The sequence below is a fragment of the Vigna umbellata genome, chromosome 2, assembly GCF_029865625.1.
Source record: "Vigna umbellata cultivar VRB3 chromosome 2, Vumbellata_1.0, whole genome shotgun sequence".
Taxonomy (NCBI): Eukaryota; Viridiplantae; Streptophyta; class Magnoliopsida; order Fabales; family Fabaceae; genus Vigna; species Vigna umbellata.
The window spans coordinates 47,518,375-47,537,901 of record NC_142166.1 but is presented as its reverse complement, the minus strand read 5'-3'; the positions used below and the strand labels follow the sequence as shown (position 1 = coordinate 47,537,901).

General features: G+C 32.5%; 2 protein-coding genes across 3 annotated transcripts; both read left to right on the top strand.

Annotated features, from left to right (window-relative positions):
• Positions 1-314: 314 nt before the first annotated feature.
• On the top strand, positions 315-5,371 carry LOC124840103 (Myb/SANT-like DNA-binding domain protein). The gene is made up of 7 exons (XM_047316095.2): positions 315-1,050; positions 1,358-1,695; positions 1,767-1,917; positions 2,393-2,787; positions 2,868-2,946; positions 3,691-4,031; positions 4,586-5,371. The coding sequence occupies exons 1-7, from the start codon at positions 552-554 to the stop codon at positions 5,270-5,272; spliced, it is 2,490 nt and encodes an 829-aa protein (XP_047172051.2). The 5' UTR covers positions 315-551; the 3' UTR covers positions 5,273-5,371.
• A 3,927-nt stretch (positions 5,372-9,298) lies between these two features.
• LOC124840101 (Protein phosphatase 2C family protein) lies at positions 9,299-17,112 on the top strand. 2 transcript variants are annotated; one of them, XM_047316092.2, is made up of 13 exons: positions 9,299-9,460; positions 9,672-9,746; positions 11,015-11,137; positions 12,226-12,289; positions 13,107-13,215; positions 13,798-13,951; positions 14,109-14,234; positions 14,518-14,641; positions 15,023-15,099; positions 15,291-15,343; positions 15,753-15,807; positions 16,180-16,378; positions 16,810-17,112. In XM_047316092.2, exons 3-13 carry the CDS (start codon positions 11,021-11,023, stop codon positions 16,821-16,823), a joined length of 1,092 nt encoding a protein of 363 aa, XP_047172048.1. In that variant the 5' UTR covers positions 9,299-9,460; positions 9,672-9,746; positions 11,015-11,020; the 3' UTR covers positions 16,824-17,112. The 2 variants fall into 2 exon arrangements, with proteins under 2 accessions (XP_047172048.1, XP_087963310.1); XM_088107184.1 differs by lacking the exon at positions 16,810-17,112 and having other exon boundaries at positions 9,301-9,460; positions 16,180-16,581.
• The last annotated feature ends 2,415 nt before the right edge of the window (positions 17,113-19,527 follow it).

Below are 19,527 nucleotides of genomic sequence, written 5' to 3'. Positions count from 1 at the left end.
AAAACCTTTTTTCAAAAATATGTTCTGTTTGGAAGAAAATGTTTCGAAAACTCTATTCCAAAAATTCTATTATGAAAATTCTGTTTCAAAAATCATACTTTGTAAAGCTTAATCTGAAAATTTTTCAGAATACATAAAACAAAAGTTTACAAAAGTAAGAAGAGTCATCATTTTAAAATTATCGGGGTGGGGTTAAGAGTTATGGGGGTACAGGAAGAAAAAGCCTTTTGATGAATTCAGTTCGATGTTAATGCACAAATCCAAGCCCATGTCTATAAATGCAGCTATAGCCAAACAACCGGTGAATGCTGAGCGGGGTTTCATCCCTTATTCTGGATTAGGGTTAAGATTTCAATATTGCACAAACTTGGACTCACTCCCTCTCAGTTGACTCACATCATCGCCACTGTAAAAGCCCCAAACTTTTCCCACCCCTTTTATGCTCAAACTCCAAAGTCGTGATTTTGTTGCTCCCAAATGCATGCTATGTATGAGGGCACTGTTGTTCCTGAAAAATACACACAACTTTGGTGTTTGGTAAGCAACAAATAATGAGTGGCCAAAGCCAAAGTTGTTTAAGCAATGGAACCGAACGATCAAGGATGCATTGGACTCCATTGATGGAACGCTACTTCATTGATCTCATGTTGGAGCATTTGCAGAGAGGGAACAGGGTTGGTCACACTTTCAACAAACAAGCTTGGACAGACATGCTCAACTCGTTCAATGCTAACTTTGGTTCACAGTTCGACAAAGATGTCCTGAAAACTCGGTATACCAATTTGTGGAAGCAGTTCAATGATGTCAAGAGTCTTCTTTCTCAATTCGGTTTTTCGTGGGATGCTGCCCGGCAAATGGTTGTGGCTGATGATGATTCTGTTTGGGATGTTTATTTGAAATCTCACCCTGATACTAGATGCTACAGGACAAAACCAGTGTTGAACTTTGATGATTTGTGTGTCATATATGGCAACGTTGTTGCTGACGGAAGATATAGTTTATCTAGCCATGATGTACGCCTTGATGATAAATTGCTAGGACTGCATTTGGGTGAGTATTGCTTCCACCCTATGCATATAATAGAGATTAAGTTAAAATCAACTTAATGTCGACAAATAAAAAATCATGTTAAGTATGATGTTTAAAGTGTTTATTGTAAAAATAAACAAACTTGAACAAACAGAAGAATATTTTATTGGTTGACACCACAAAAACCCCGTAAGCTCTCACTATTTGTACTATTTTCTTTTTGTTTACAGCATTTTTTCCGGTGATAAATGCAACATGTGCAAGGGAATCGGTTAATTGTTCTGTAGAAATGGGAGCTGATGTTAATTATGTTTTCTGCGACATGTAGTTGATGGAACAGGAACCGTTGCTGTACCAAGTTCTGAGCGTACCAGGACGGATTGGACTGCTTCTATGGACCAGTTGTTTATAGAGCTTATGGTTGATCAGTTGAGTAGGGGCAATCGAGTGGACAATGGATTCAATAAAAAAGCTTGGACAGATATGCTAGCCATTTTCAATTCTAAGTTTGGATGTCAGCATGGTAGAAGGGTTTTAAAGAATCGGTTCAAGAAACTGTTGAAATACTACCGAGATATAACAAATCTTGTAAAACAAGGCTTTTCGTGGAATGAACAACAACAAATGCTTTTGGCTGATGATGATATCTGGGATTCTTATGTCAAGGTATGTGGTCAAGAAGAGTGAGTATATGATATACGTGATTCTTGGCACTGATTGACTTAAAACTCTTGTAGGCACATCCGCATGCACGAATATATAGATCGAAAACTTTGCCAAACTATCGTGATTTAGAATTAATATTCAGAAACGTGTCTGAAAATGAGATCAGTAATTTGCAACCGGAGAAAAATCACGAAGATGTCATATCAGAAGAAACAAAGGACGGTGTGTATCAATGAAAAGCTTTCATCACCCTGTTCAATTTATTACGTTGTTTTCCTGCATTTTCTAAAAAAATATCAACAATTTGCTCCATATCAGTCATGCAAAAACTAAGAATCGTCCTATATATTATACTTGTACGGAGGTGCGTGCAACTGAACATAAAAATATTGAAGAAATGAATTTGTTTGGAACTTGTGGGTTTTTAAATTTCAACTCCGAAAGGGAATTTCAGACCCCCTTGTTGCAATTGTAGCATTGTCAATTTGTCACTTCAGATGTATTAGCTACATGGAAATACCAAAGACATGTTTGGTCTATAGATGTTTTATATTTTTATCTTCTCAGAAACATGTATTTATGAATCTAATTGAGATGCGAGAATGTTTGAACAAGCTACATAGCTAGCATGGGTAGATTGTATATGGGATCCCTTTGCTTTTGTCATATATTGAATATGCTATAATTCATATTTTAGGCCTTAAGATCTCTGGAGAACTTAGTAGTTACCTCTGTGATCATTTCCCTGAAGGTGAAGTAAAAGGAAGTCGCAACCCAAGTGGCACTGACCGAACTAGAACATATTGGACACCCCCAATGGACAGATGCCTCATTAACTTGTTATTGGACCAAGTCAAACATGGAAATAGACTTGGGCAGACATTCATTTCCCAGGCATGGAATGACATGATTACATCTTTCAATGAACAATTCAATTCTCAATATGACAAAGATGTTCTGAAAAATCGTTACAAACATTTGAGGAAACAGTTCAATGATGTAGACCATCTTCTTCAGCACGATGGGTTCTCATGGGATGATACAAGAGAAATGATTGATGCAGAGGATCATGTTTGGGATTCCTATACTAAGGTGACTGACCCATTTTCCTCTCTGATCAGGTGTCTTGTAACTTATTGTTCTATTAACAAGTTAACATATAATTTATGCAGGCACACCCTGAAGCTCGATCACTTAGAGTTAAAACCTTGCCTGACTATGGGAAATTGTGTATAATATTTGGAGCGAAAGGTACCGATACAAGATATCTTTATTTAGCATATAATGCACATCTAACTAGAGAATTACCGACATTGATAGCAGGTTTCTTTTTCACATTACTTGCTACAGTAAGTCATTATCTTGGACATCACAGGCTGGTAGATTGTTGAGTGTGGCATGAATGTATTTATTATTACCCTTTACATCCCCAACTACCTGTTAGTTTAAGCTTCCAGCGATTTAAAAAATTTCTTTTTCTACTGATAATAATTTTTTTTTTTAGTTCGAAGCAAATTCTAAAGCAAACCTCTTGTATCCAACCAAAATTTTGCACGAATTTAATATCACAATGCTCAAGAGCAAGTGGCAACCATGCATTCCTTCCTTTGCTCTTTTCTTTTGTTCCTGGCCAATGGGATGTTCAAAGTCTATACCAAATTGATTTAACCAGTTAATCTTAGGTAGTTGTATTTGTTTTTTCCTGTGAAGATGGAAAGGAAAATCCTGTTCTTTTATTTTCTTTTCTTCAGATGCTTCAAATATAAAAGAGAATCCCGTGTCTTGTTGTATCCTATTGTAAAACATCTACCACCAAAACACACTACTATTCTTTGATAGGAAGTTGGGCAGTTGTTGACATTGAATATCTCTCATTTATCAAATTGTGATCACTATACTTCATAGGGTAAAATGCATTGCCTTTTTCTGGGAATCAAGAGTTTTCCTTGTAAATTTAGATGGTGTTCCATATTCTTATGGATATTTCTCGTTTAGGTGAACAAAAGAATGGCGTTTTCTCAAATTATGATGCTGGTTCTACAATAGAGTGGACAGAATCAATGGAACGCTGTTTTGTTGACCTTATGATTGAACAAGTAAATAATGGAAATGGGATTGAAAATCTATTCAATGAGGAAGCTTGGATGCATGTGGCCCAAACATTCAACGGTAGATGGGGACTCCAATCTGATAAGAAGGTTCTAATGGATCAGTATTTATGCTTGATGAAGAAACATGATGACATCTGCAACATTCTCAGTCACAGTGAGTTTGCATGGAATGAAACCCTACAAACAATAATTGCTGAGGATGATGTCTGGGATGCATATATTAAGGTATGGTCCTCTCTCCTTTGACAGCATTCTTTTGATATCATCTAGCATTTTAAAATAGCAGCTGTGTTAGTTCCAAAATAGCCCCGTGAACAGAAACATTGGGTCTTTTGGGGGACTACTTTTAAGTTTACAATTTTCAAAAATGAAATCTTTCTGTAGTGAAAAAAATTATAAAGAAGTCTTGAGTTTAGAAGATCATGATTGATAATTGATGATTCCTGTTCGGGGAACTTATATTTGATTTTTTGGATATTTACTTGAATGTTTGATTGAACACACCTATGACTTTTTGTTGTTCATTATGAATGTCATTAATTTTTTAGTATTTATATGTACATAGTGTGCATAAACCGTGAAAATATACAAAATAACCATGATATCATCTCTGCAGTTTTCTCAATTTATGTTATTTCTTTTAGTACTCTTCCCCACTTCCAAGTATCCCATTTTCTTGATTGTGTTAGCTTGCGTAGGGGTCTATTGGTGGATTAGTTTTCAAATGCCCTTTCTTCAAAATATTATGATTAGAACTTGTTGCTGAATGATGTTTGCAGGATCATCCAGATGCCATCTCATATAAAAACAAGTGTTTGTATCTTTTCCATGATTTATGCAAGATTTTCGGAAACAAAGTAATGGAAATATCAAATGTCAAAGTGAGTAATCTGCAGCAGCTTCACTTGATGGAAGAAAATAATTTTACCATTGACATGGGTTTGGATGAAACATCTGAAGATTTGGTTGATATCATCAATGTTGACATATCAGAGCAAGATCTGGGAAGGGGAAGGGAAAATGATGGTGAGGAATCATTTGGGAATTTGGTGGTGAGTGGCAGCAATGAAGTTGACATTGTTGCCGTTGAAACAAATGGAAATTTAGATGTGGCTAGTAACAATGAAACATCGAACCAAGACAGAGAAAAACCAATGACACACCATGTCAGGAAAAGGCCTGGTACGATGATGTCTAGAGACTCGACACTTCACAAAAAGAAGCTGCGAATGAAAGAAGCTTTGTCTGAGATGGCTAGTGCTGTGAAGGCACTGATGAATAAGAGAGAGAACAGCAATTCATCATTTGAAGATGCTTTGAGTGTTCTTCAGGCTATGCCTGACATAGATGAGGAGTTAGTAATGGATGCTTCTGATCTGTTGGAAGATGAGACGAAGGCAAAGATATTTTTAGCTTTGGACATCTCTTTGAGAAAGAAGTGGTTGCTTAGAAAGCTTCGACAGTAAAAACCACATCACTCAACTGTACATTCTTCTTTTCCATCTCCAGATTCTGCTATCCATCTGCTGCAAAAGAATCAGAATCGATTTCTTCCTCTTTGATTATTTCACACGATTTACTATTTACTAGGATTGGAAAGCCATAAAAACTCGAAAATGAAAACGGACATAACAAAACGGAACACTATATGCTAATAATAAACTTTATATTATACAACGGAGTTTTTGAAAAAAAAAATGCACAATCAATAATGAACTTTAACATAATATTATATGTTTAATATAAACATTAAAGTTACTTTTGTAACCATACATTTAAATTAAAGAAATATAAAAATTATGAAAAAAATTAAAAACTAAAAGAAATTCATATTAATAATCACGTGTTTCACTAGTCTTTTAGTTCGATGAAGTCTATTTCCAATGTAAGTTTGAATTAAATATTTATGGATTTTTAACGCATATCTTCTTACAGACATATTAAGTTTCAGATTAAGTATGGATATCAAATCTCTTTATCGTATATTTCTCCCACCGATAAATCTTAAATAAAATTTTAAATGACTTTAATGTTATATTAAAAAATATTTTTTAAACTCAATCCGATTTTATTAAAATAAATTTATATTCACTTATTATTTTTAATCAATTAGAATCTCCCATCAAATACGCCAAAAAAATCTCACGTAGCATCGTAAAATAACACATTCAACTCATTCACTTTCTCTGCATTATTGAAAAATGAGAATTAATGAAACCACGAGAGAAATCAAAGAATGCTGCAACCCAATCTGAGATAATTGACAAAAATATAATATATTTATAGAACAAAATTTTGTACACGTAGTTGTATGCGACATAAAAAATCATACTATACGATACGCCAAATATTAGGTGATACGTATTTTATACGATGAACATGTTGAGCAAGCAACACACCCAGATAAGATTCTCCCAATTAATAAATTTTGTTTGATTTTCTGTGACACGTGTCACACACAAATGCGACTTGCAAGTTGCAAAGGAATTGTGAATATTTTAAACTTTTTTATTATTATATTATTATATAAGAAAAGAATATCCTGCTTCAAATTACCAGGTAGATCTTATACCTTTTCACACAATTATATATCTTAAAAATCTTCACATTGCTAATTATAGAAGTAAATCGATGATTCATCACTTTAAGCAATTTATTAATAATTCAACTGTGTTTCGTTTCCTTTTGAGCCAGAAAAAAAGGGCTTCTGCACGTTTGTTAAGGTAAATTGTTTATTTATTATTTGTCTTTTTCATTTGCCTCAACTTGCCCATACACTCAAAACTGTTAATCAAAAAGATGAAGATTCCCGATAAAGTCATGCTACGGATTAATTAATATAATAACTCTACTTTATTAGTTAATTGTATTTTTAATCTTACATTTTAAAATTTAAAAAAATTGTTAATTCTTATCTTCTAAATCGGTTTTATAGGCTCATCGCCATAAATATTCAAAAGTTGAGCACTTTGTAATGTTTATCAATAAAGTCAGGTTGCTATAAAATATTATTTGCTACCTTGTCCATAGTCCTTATCACCATTTTGATTTCGAAATCTCACAAAATATCTATATAGAAAAAGAAAGCAGAGAATATTTACATTATTCGTTACTTAGAAGAAATCGTGAAACAAAATGAGTTGAATATAAACTTTGTGACTATCTAATATTTGATAAAATGCGGTCTTTGAAAAATAACGTTATGATGTAAAAATTAAACTCGAAGACCTGTATAAGGTTGAAAATTTCTTATTGAAAATAAAAGTTAATTTATAATATATAAATGAATATAAATTTTACTTTATAAATTGATTCTGTAATTCACATTAAAAACACTTTACTCTTCGATTATTATATCAATTATAGTCAAAAGTAATTAAAATATTAATTTAATTTAAAGATTTTTTTTATTTCAATTAGAGTCAAAATTGAGACCATAAATAATTTTCTGTCTTAATTTTTATGACAACCAATGTCTAAAATTTTTATTTTGTTTAATGATTATTTTGTTTCTATAATATTCTATATCACAAAAACTTACCAACATAGAAAAACGAGTATCTACAATACAAAAATACAGTTCAAAATATATTTTCCAATTAGTAGTATATATTAATTATTTACTTTAATTAATTTTTTATTTTAATAACTATGATTATTATATTTTGTTGAATTTTTTTTCTAACCTCTATTTCAGAGAAAAATTTCAGGAACTCTTATTTTTGGTTAATACGAAGTTTAAAAGTTATTTAAAAAATTAATTGTTGCAGATTTTATTTAACTATAACTCTTACTCTCGTTAGTAGACTTGACATTAATATATATCCATTTGAAATATAAATTCTTTTTCAAAATAGCATGCAAAACCGATTATTTCTTCTAGATTTTAAAAAAATAACGTTTTTTATTTTTTGTCAATTTTATTTTATTTTTTTCACATACTTTTAAGTATGAAGACCCAAAACAAATGTTATGAAATAAAAACGAAAAAACTCATACGACCGGATAATAATGTTTTTCTTTTAATAAACTACTATTTTAGTTCTTGAGAATACACAACTTATTACATTATGTTTGAAACTAAGTAAATTTTAAATCAAGTAATTGATCCAAAGTTTTATTTTAACAAAGGCAGACACATTAAATTTCAAACTTATTATAATTAATCTTAAAATTTATTATTCTTGAAGTTTTATTTTATTTTGATTACTTTTTAAGATTTATTATTTCTTACAAATATATTTTTTGTAACAGTTTTAAGTTAAATAATTTTTTATTAAAGGTCAATAATTCATTAATAATTTTTTTTCTGTTTGTTGTAATTCATTTTTTTCCATATTAACATATAATAAAACAAAGTTTTAAAGATACAAGAATAACAAAACTTAAATAAACACGTAATATTTTTACCACATTTCTAAAAGTTTATTTGTTATAACATTTCTGTTGTAAATAACATGACCCTAAAATAAACTTACAGAATAAGTCTTGCCAACAGACACACACACACACGAAAGTTTCAATTTTTTTATTAAAAAGTTATTTTCAATAATTAATTTGACAAAACCATAATAAAGGAAAGGGAGGAAATATTTGCTCACTATTAATATCAATTAATAAAAACATATTTAGCATAAAAAAGCAATTATTAAATTTCATTTTATAACACTTAATTTATAAAGAAACTATCTTCTTACACTATGTCACTCGATAATTCGAGGTTATCTTTCCATATTCTCACATGATATTTCTTTTATTAGTTTTCTAATATTTCACAATAAAATAAATACATTCCAATATCACACAACTACTCAGAGTTATCTCACGTCACAAATAAAAAATGTCTACAGAAATTTAAACAGAATTTCAAAATATTCGAATATTTATCACTTTATTAAATTTGGAATAAATGTTTTAATCATTTTATTAAACAGCCTCAAATTTCACACATTACTGCATTTAATTAATTTGTCCCTTAGTAAAACTACTGTCTTTACCTAGAAGCTCTCTTTAGAATTTACTTTCTTTTGTTTTTATCATTAAAAAGATTATAATAAAATTTATATTTAGCAACGAATGACAATTATATTTTTCTTATAAAATATAAAATATTAATTATATGTTAGCAGAAAAAAAATACTCACTTTTATGTGCTTTCAAAATCTGTAAAATGATAATAATTATTTTCCGTGATGAATAAGTCATATTATATAACCTACACTAAATGATTAGTAATAAATTATCAATAAGGTTAAGTGAAGGTACATGTATATTTGTTCTTACAAAGTCATTATGAGATAAAGAATGACGTCATATTCTAACAGCGAATCAGATCGAATCAAAAGGCCGGAGTCAAATCCGGGCCATGGATTTGCCTCAACGCTCTGATTTGTAATCACCAAAAGATTTAAGCATATTAGTTTTTCTCTTTTATTATTATTTGACAATTTATTTATCTGTTTATTTGTTTTGTATTTTGTCTATAATAGTTGAAACAAAAGAAAAAAAGAAGAAAGGGATAAGAACAAAGAGAATCCAAGAGAGAATAATGAAAACAGAGTTACTCTTTGAACAGTCACCTTGAATTCTGCACACTCTCTGCACAATTCGTATTTTGTCATCGATCATTTCCTCCCAATTCACTTCACATTCAGGTGCCTGTTCTTCTTGATCTCTTCTTTTGTTTCTCTGTTGAGAGCGGAGATTTTGTTTTACTGCGATTCTTTCCATTCCTTATTCATTCTGCCCTTTTCTCTTCTGCTCCAACTGTTAGCTTATCATTTCCAACCACAACTCCATCTGCACTCGTATTTTTCTTGTTTTCCTTCTTAATTTCTTCTTCTTCTTTTTATGATTGTTTTCCAGATTGTTGAAACTCGTGGATCGGTTCAGAAGCTCTTTTGCTGAATCCAGATTTAAATAGCTAATTTCTTCTTCAAAGTTATTACTCATCCTCCACTAAACTATGACTTCTGTTTGTCGTCCAATTTCTCGGAAGTCATGCTTCTATTTGTCGAATTTATTGACAATTGTCATATATATATATATATATATATATATATATATATTTTATTGCGAACAGTTAGTTCTTTCATATAGTTGAATAATGTATTTTTTCTGGAGAATGCTTGAGTGGAGAAGCACTCAGTAGCATCTTCACATTCAATTAAATTTAGGAGCAGTAATAAGAAATGTAACTTCTTTGAACAGCAATAAGCCACTAATCTTCAATCTGACTATTAAGTTTCTATTCCCTAGAAATTGTAGCAATTTAAAATACTGATATGTTGCTAGTATTAGCTTGAATGGCTCTTTGGGGGCTGGAGTCTCCTTTCTTATTTCTTGAAAATCATTTTCTTATCTTCTGTCTAAACCATTCTCGGAATGCAGCATTGCCGAATTTCCTCCTTGCATTTATCTTAATAATTTTTTCTTAAGTTCTGCAAATATGATACTTTTTTGTATTATCTGTGGCACTATGGCGAAAGCAATACATTAAAAACTAGAACATGCCATCCAGAAGCTTGTTTAAGTTTTAACCAACGAGACAGTGAACAAGCTTGGTCTCTGGTTTGTTATAATACAATACCTATTTCTGTATACTGAGGTAGTTAAAGGCAGAAAGCGCCCTTGAGGAGTTAGAGTCCCAAAGTCTAGCGATTAGTTATTTAACATCTTGATTCTTTAGTATTATTACCCTGTTTTGCATCATGTTGGCTAATTGGATGGCTGATCCTTCATAGATTGTTTAATGTTATCCACAGACACATTCCTAGGGAGGCTGACCCCTTTGAGTGCCTCAGGGTGTCTTTTAGTGCCATTGACTACATTTATTGGAATCCAAACTTCTCATCGGTTTGGGTTTCAAAACATTGGATGCAAGTGAGCTAATGTCTTATCCAAAACAGTGATATTTCTATTTTTGTACTCTTGCAAAGCAGTTGCTGTTATTTTCTGTGTGGTTATTACATGGAATATCCATCTGGTATGAAGTCTGCGCATTATATTTGCGTTGTTTCTTAAATATAGGTTAATTTGTTTGTTTAGTTGTTGTATTACTATTTAGTTATACGCAACATTTGCAGTCATAGTAATATTGTCAATGACACTCTTGCTTTTTCAATCTATTATTTCTTTTGTTTTAAGTCTTCTTCTATTTCCCTTCTTTAAGAAATTTAAGTTAATGCGTGTTTTTTTTTCTAATTCAGTTCTCAATGGGAATATATCTCAGCACTCCCAAAGTTGAAAAGTTTTCTGAAGATGGTGAAAATGAGCATCTTAGATATGGTTTATCATCCATGCAAGGGTGGCGTGCAACAATGGAAGATGCTGTGAGTAATCATTGTAAAAGTTGCTAGTTTTATAAATCAAATGACTTTTGCATATAAATCCAGAATTCCCAAGTGAATAGTTATAAACCACCGATGTGATAAATGACAATGTCTAGTAAGAAGTATCCTGAATTGACTGGGTATTATGCTACTTTATATCTGTCACTATTTGAATGTTGTTTTACTACTCCTTAGATTGATCCCGTTTATTTTATAGTTGCTTTAGACAGTAATGTTTGCTGCAGCACCATTTCCCCCATTTTCCATTAGTGCCTCGATTTGTTAAAAACTAGTGTGACATTTGTGGAATGGCATATTTTCAATAAAAAGAGTGCTAGCAATGTACTTTTGTTGGAGCATCTCTAATTGAGATGCTATAAAATACTTAGAGTTGCTTCAAGCAACTTTACCACTGGGGTTGTTAACATAACATTGAAAGTTGCTTAAAAAAAGTTTGAGTGGCTTGTACAAACAACTCTTACAAATAAAAAATATCATCTTAATAAGTATTATTAATCAGGTCTAAATTAAAAGAATATAAAATAATCAGTTGCTTGGAGAAAGAATATTTATGGATTCACAAGTTACACTTGAGCCTTGGGCAAATGTTTTGTTGGAGAAAGATGGACTTTCATCCCCAAGATTTCATGCTTTGTGGTTAATAGGTTTATCTTTTTGTTTTATAATTTGAAGCATGCAGTTCACAGGTGGACATTGTTAATTATTCTTTTAGAGTTTCTGCTCTCCTTAATTATGGTAGAACAGATAAATATTTGTTAGGAAATTCCAAGAATGGTGGACGTCCCAGAATTTCTTTGGTCTCATTCTTCTAGCATTTTTTTCAATAGTGTGTAGCAATAGTAGTACATTTGTAAAATAACCTGTTGATCTCATGTAATGCATAATTTACTTGCGTTGTCATTTCTAGAGCAGCAATGATTTTTGTCTAGTGAAATGTGATTTCAGGAAGTGAATGTGATGACATCGATTCTGCTTTTAAAATTTTATCTTTTAATTCATTTTATTATTTTTCACTAACATTGTTTGTTAATATGTTGTTGATTTTTGGTTCTCTTTTCATTTGTTAGCATGCTGCATATACTAATCTGGATGATTCAACTTCATTTTTTGGTGTCTACGATGGTCATGGAGGTGAGGTTTGAAAAATTTGGTTACTTTTATGGCAGAATGTCGCTTTTACTACTTTATTACTAATTTACAGATTTTTTTTACCACTTTGGGGTGGTATTTTATCTTTTACGTTCCATCTCTCTTTTGGAGAGCATCTCACATTCCTAATCCTACCTCCTTTAAGTGTCTAAGAAGACAAGGAAGACTAACGTGTCATATCTTCTAAAAGATAAAAAAAAAGTAAAGAGGAAAAGAAAAAATGGAATTTGGAAGTCCTATGTAATCTAATAGAAAAAATTCTCTGAATATTCATTAAAAAGACACTTCCGCAGAACCCAACTTCATTATTTATATATTCTAAAGAAGTCATAAAGTTAACCTTTGTGTTGCTACTAGTTGTAGTTGATTTCAACTTTTGAGGCATGAATTAAATTTTAAAAAATTCTCGTTTCTTGTGACATAGGCATGGATTATAGTTTGCGACATGCATGAAGACCCTAGTGCATTTACACCATTGTAACTTGTGTTCTTTGATTCTAGCTTTTCAAGATAGAACCTCACACGGTTTCCATCTCTTGGTCAACCGTATTTTCTGCTCTATTTAATGAATTGATTTTTTCTGATTGCCCCTTTCAAACCATTTTTCATGGTAGAAAAGATCAAGATCCATTTATGCTTATCTTTCTCTACTAATTTGGTTTTTACTATTGTGTGCCATATATTTGACTTGTACTACAAATTTCAATAATCCCCAACCAATCAAGAGGAAAATACTTCATAAATTATTTCTAGTTTGAAATCAATTGTGTTATGGGCGCTCATGAATCCAAAATTTCAGGTAAGGTGGTTGCAAAGTTTTGTGCGAAGTTTCTCCACCAAGAGGTGCTCAAAAGTAAAGCATACTTAACAGGAGATATAGGAACCTCTCTTCAGAAATCCTTTTTAAGGTTAGATTAAAAAGATGTCCACTTCTACAGGGCAGTGCCTGAATTCATCAATTAAATGACAAAACTGGTTTCAATATTTCATTTTTTCAAGAAGTTGAATTTATATTCTATTAAAGATTTTCAATTTGGTTCATCAGCTAAAATCTCAGTTTGTAGTTCTTATTTTCTATATTCTTTTCCCTTTTTTGATACAATAGGAAATTTCATTAACGGTCCCTCTCAAAGTTAGGTAGGATTGTTTTATTTTGTACACTTAAATGATTGGAATAGTGTGAAGAAATTATATTTAACCTTTTTAAATGACAAGTTGTATCTCACTTGTCAGTTGATGATTATGGTTTGCATATTCATTTAGTTACTGTGTCCTGTTAAGCTTAGTTATTATTGAGTAGACATGGAGTGCGATATTGCATTGCTTCTCTCTCCTGGTCTAATTGAAAAGGAATAAAGAGTAACGATTGATTACTTATACATCTCTCCCTGTGTCCTAAGAGGAAACCTGTGTCCTAAGAGGAAACCTGTGTCCTAAGAGGAAAGTACTGAAGTGAAATGTTATGAACTGGTGTTTTCAATGTTATGCAGAATGGATGAGATGATGCGTGGTCAAAGGGGATGGAGAGAATTATCAATATTGGGGGATAAGATAAACAAGTTTACCGGGATGATAGAAGGTTTGATTTGGTCTCCAAGAAGCAGTGATGGTAATTGCCAAGTTGATGATTGGGCTTTTGAGGAGGTAAGTATATTTGACATTTGAAGATGGATATCCTAAACAATACTCATCAGTATCACTTCTTCATTGGGCACACTTGATAATTTGGGGCATGGTGTGGCTTATAGTGGAAATAAGATCTCTTATATCTCTCAAATTTGAATTTACTAATTGCAATCAGGGCCCTCATTCTGATTTTGCTGGACCAACTTCGGGAAGCACTGCCTGTGTTGCAGTTATTAGAAACAACCAACTTGTTATTGCAAATGCTGGTGATTCGCGATGTGTGATATCTCGGAAGGGTCAGGTAACTTACCAGCAGAAATTCATGGAACACTAATTATGCATATTATTCACAGACAGATGCATACTGGGGTACAAATAAACATAAAATTCTGTTTCATTCGTATAAACACTACATTTGGGAATGTCTGCCTCTTAATTTGGCTGCTCAAAGTTATTAGGGACCTTTTTTATGGATTTTTTATGGCATATAATATGTTTTGTCTTTTTTCTTTTGTAAACTATACATATCTTGTAGATAAATTACTTACGATGTTTTTACTATGGTTTTTTTTTTTTTTCTACAGGCATACAATTTGTCTAGAGACCACAAACCTGATCTTGACATTGAGAAGGAAAGAATCTTAAAAGCTGGTGGTTTTATTCACGCTGGACGAGTTAATGGAAGTTTAAATCTTACAAGAGCTATTGGTAATGTATCTATGCGCCAGTGAACTTTATAAAATGAATAATTATGCTTCTTTTTTATTTCCTCTTTTTTTTTTTCATTTATAACTTGAGTGGACAGCCGGGGCTGCGCTCCTGCATCTTTAGCTCAGGAAGATCCATGAATTGTGTACTTGATGAATAAAACACCATAACAACTTTCTACTTGTGTTTTGTATGTTTTATGTTGGTTCTTTACACGAAAAGGAAATTGGTCAAAAATCATATAACTGGAGATTTCAATTTTGTGTGTACTCGTGATGATAATTTCTTCGTGAAGATACAGATTCCTTTTGGGATTTTGAGGGTGGGAATGGAAATGGGTTTTAAAATTTTCATCCTTTAATAAGTTTCAATTAACTGCAGGTGACATGGAATTTAAACAGAATAAATTTCTTGCTGCTGAGAAACAAATTTTAACTGCCAATCCAGACATAAACACTGTAAGTTTATTATTGTAATACAATTCAGCTAGCTTGCCTCCGTGATAAATGTGCCACCGTTTCTATTTTTCTATATAGTGGAAGGATCCATAATAAAATGCATGGGCAGGGCTTATTAGTAGTCTAAAGTATTAAGTTTTATGTATGCTGTTATTACTAATACATCATTGTTAATTTGAAATTTTTTATAGGTTGAGCTTTGTGACGAAGATGAATTTGTGGTGTTAGCTTGTGATGGCATATGGTATTCTCGTGGTTTCCACATCTCCATTTGATTCTGAATGTTATGATGTGTTTAGCCGTCATTTACATTATTAAAATGTGATAAGCACCAATGAATTTTAATTCTAGGACAGGAGTGACTGTTATTTATGTCTTGTGTGGGTGGAATGAGTTTATTGATTCCTACCTATAAACGAGTAAATTATATCAATCTTCTTTCAAAATTACACACTGATGTAAACACCTCTAGTTTCCATCCAACAAATGCCTTCATCAACCCCTTTTTGGATAGATGTAAATTGATGTCTTAGCATGCCAATGCCATCTACAAAAGCATTGTTGGCACTGAGTGTTATTCTGAAACTAGTTATTTGCTTAAATATGCCCCTTCAGATGTGTTTTTGAAAATATTTGTTTCTCATTATTTCCAGGGATTGCATGTCAAGTCAACAACTAGTAGATTTTATTCATGCCCAATTGCACACGGTGAGTTCTTTTTTAATTAGGTGATAAAGTATTAACTCAATTAAGAGCGACTGTATACTCATTAATGATATTTAATGAAGTACTTAGTGCTTTGATGGATAAGAACTTCACCATTTGTGCTTGTAATTGTTGAAGAGAATTATTAAAGGAGGGCTCTTAGTAATATGTAATATTTCTTGTGTTTGGACAGAGTCACACTGTTCTTTGTCGCTCAATGCATTTTTTAACAATAGCCATTTTCTTTTACTAGACCTCTAGCACTGCTCCATTTCTAATCAATTCTGTAAATGTTTTTTGCCTGAAATTTATGGTCTTGGATGATAATGCTTTTGGTGCCACAATTTTTATATAAGTGATTATTTTATGTGGCAGGAAACCAGACTTTCTACTGTGTGTGAAACAGTACTTGACCGGTGTTTGGCACCATCAACTGCCGTTGGCGAGGGATGTGACAATATGACCATGATCTTGGTGCAGTTCAAAAGACCTGCTCGGTCCAGTGAATCAACAGAAGAGCAATCCTCTTCAACCGGACAAGCTGAACCTGAAACACAACTAGAGAGAAGTGAAAGTTAGTATAATTCCTCAGCAACAGTTCAAATATTGTATCATATATATACATACATATATACAATATATATACATATATTAAATATATTTAGTGTGCACCAAATGATTAGAATGCGTCGGAATGGTCATTTTCCCTTCTTCTCACGTTATACACAACAGCTATCCTGATTACCACAAGAATATCAGTTTTACTTCTGTCTCTTCTCTCTCGTGTCTACTTTAAACTCTGAAAAGTTGGTTTTGCATCTTCAATTCGCGGCTCCCTAATGTCATTAATTGTTGTTGTAATCGACAACCTGCAAGAAAGCTGCTAGCTCAGTAAAAAGTCTTTATGATAAAAGAAAGCATAAGCTAGAATGAGTGGGGTTCTTGATCGTAAAACAGTACTATTGGTGATTATGAAAAACTGTTTATTTTTGGCATTTTGTTTAGGAACGGAGCTTTAAGAGGTGGTGCCTTTTATGGGATCCATTGAATACATTGAAAAATCCTATTTGGGAGTAAGGTAGATATAGAGGCAAAGTCGGCTATTCCAGCAGTCTTAGGCTTGATCATTCTCAGGTTACAGAGCACTGCACCTTACAAATAGTGAATGTAATATTTGGTATATCCTGTCTCCCTGTGAAGTTATTTTATTGTGAAGTTATTTTATTATTTCAATATTGACTGAATTTAGCATTTGGAGGGAGGAAAATTGTACTTTTATTATTTAAACAATCTCACTTTTGTGATTTAGATTAGATTGTTTATTTTTATTTTTAAATTTTTTTACCATTCAACTTTTGACTAGTAATTATTATTAGAGCGGTCAAAACGGATCACTTGGTTCGACTCCACATGACCCACCACGTGGTTACCTAGTGAGTCCACTCAATCAAGTTCATAACGAGTCGAAAAAATTTTGAACTCACCCCAATTTACCATGAGTTAATAGGTTAAACGGATTGACTCAATTATAATCTTTTTTTATTAAAAAAAATAACAAAATATTTTTAATTAAAATCTTAATAAAGAAAAAGTGATTTTAAATTAGATTTATGATCAATCAAATATAATATTTCACTTACAGGAATATATCACAAAATCTCTTTAACAAAATTTTTAATGATTTCGTAATGATTCAAATTTATTTTTACATAAAAATTGAGTTAGTAAGTATAGATTTGTAGATTTTTCATATTGTCTAATTATTTCATATAAAAATTGTAACATCCCAAAAATACAGTATAAAACTATATAATAGAATAATCATATCTAATAATATTATAGCTTAGTCTTTCAAAAGAGATTCAGTACAGATACGGCCGAACGGCCTTACAATATAATGGGAAGTTGAAACTGCACACTAGCTACAACTAGGCCAAACGGTTTACAAAAGACCTATACCGAACGGTCCTACAAAAGAAGTAGCCAAGAGAGGTACGAACGGTAATACAAAGAAAACCAACAGCTGACCGAACACTTCTACTGTTCAGTCTTAACTTCCACCTCGACCAGATTTTCTTCTGCTAGCGCTTCTTCCAGCAACTCATCTCCTTCTGCTCACATCCACACGGATGATCATTGCAACAGGACAAACGACCGAACGTACAAAACGGACAAGACAGGAAAATAGGGTAAGCTTATGTAATTCAATTCAAGTATCAACATAGATTTCACTCAATTCAAATAAACGAGATAATTCATTCACTTATACATGCAAAGCCTAATACTAGACTCTGACTGTCCGGACTGTATGAATTCTGTGTAGCTACGACGTTCGTGCACCCGGGTGATGTAGTAACTGGGATACCCTCAACAGCTGCCACCCGAGGTTAGTCCTATCTGTCCAAATTAACCATAAGGACTAGGACCTCCTGCCATTCCCACGCATGACTTACCCTTCTCTACGTGAGAACGAGTAACCACGAAATATCATGATGAACAGCATGCCCACATTCATACTTTACCAAATTCCAATATCCATTCATGAGATATTCCTCCACGGAATACTCTTTCATAATCAAAGTCGTTTCATCCATATCATATTCTATCATCTTTCATTATTAAACCTCAATTTGAACGAAGATCCCTTAGGATACCAAATTTCGAACGTAAATCCTCAACCCCGAACGAGACCGAACACTTGGAGTGAGACCGAGAGGTCTACTATTCCAAAACAGATCAAAACCGAGAGACTATCGGGGTTGGGAAGAGACCGATCACAATAATATTTCTCAAGGCTAATAGAATCGAACGTTATTTACAAGGTGAACAAATTTAATGAACTGACTCATGAGCGTTTAGACCAAACACCGTAAAGCCTAGACCGAGTACTAAGACTGTAGGCCGAAACCAATGGAGACAGACATTGTAAGACATCAAATGATAGTATTTGAAGGAATCATATGAAGGAACCGAACGCTATAATTACTTAGCTTATTTATGAGTTTAACATCAAAGATAACGAGTGCTAGTCAAAGACCGAGCACTGTAGAGATCGAATGCTATTGAGTTTGGCTGAATGCTCTCATTTTAAAATCATATTACTTAATCAAGGTCGAGCGGTTGGTTTAAGACCGAGCACCACTTAGTACGAGTACTTGGTGTAAGACCGAACACTACTTAGCACGAGTACTTGGTGTAAGACCGAGCACTACTTAGTACGAGTACTTGGTGTAAGACCGAGTACTACTTAGTACAAGCGCTTGGTGTAAGATCGAGCACTACTTAGTACGAGTACTTGGTGTAAGACCGAACACTACTTAGTATTATAGAATAAAAGCTTGATAATTATAAGATATCGTTTAAGTAATGTTCAAGACGAACAACATATATACAAATACATATAGATATACTTAAGTTTATAACAGAATACCAAGGAACGAATATCATTGGTTGAAAGCTTATATATAAATATTACTAAACGAAGACGCTCGGTCCTCAACTGGAATTCCATCCAAATGAACGAATCCAGTTCTAACCGAGTCTACAAGAAAACCGAACGGTCAATGACCTTTAGTGACGAACATCCATTTCCACATAGTAATACAGACTTAAAATTCATACTCTTATTAATTCATTCCTCAGAATTTATCTTCATACATTCATATAGTCAAAACATAGTACAATCATACTTCATATTTCATCCAACAATCAAACAAGCATGCC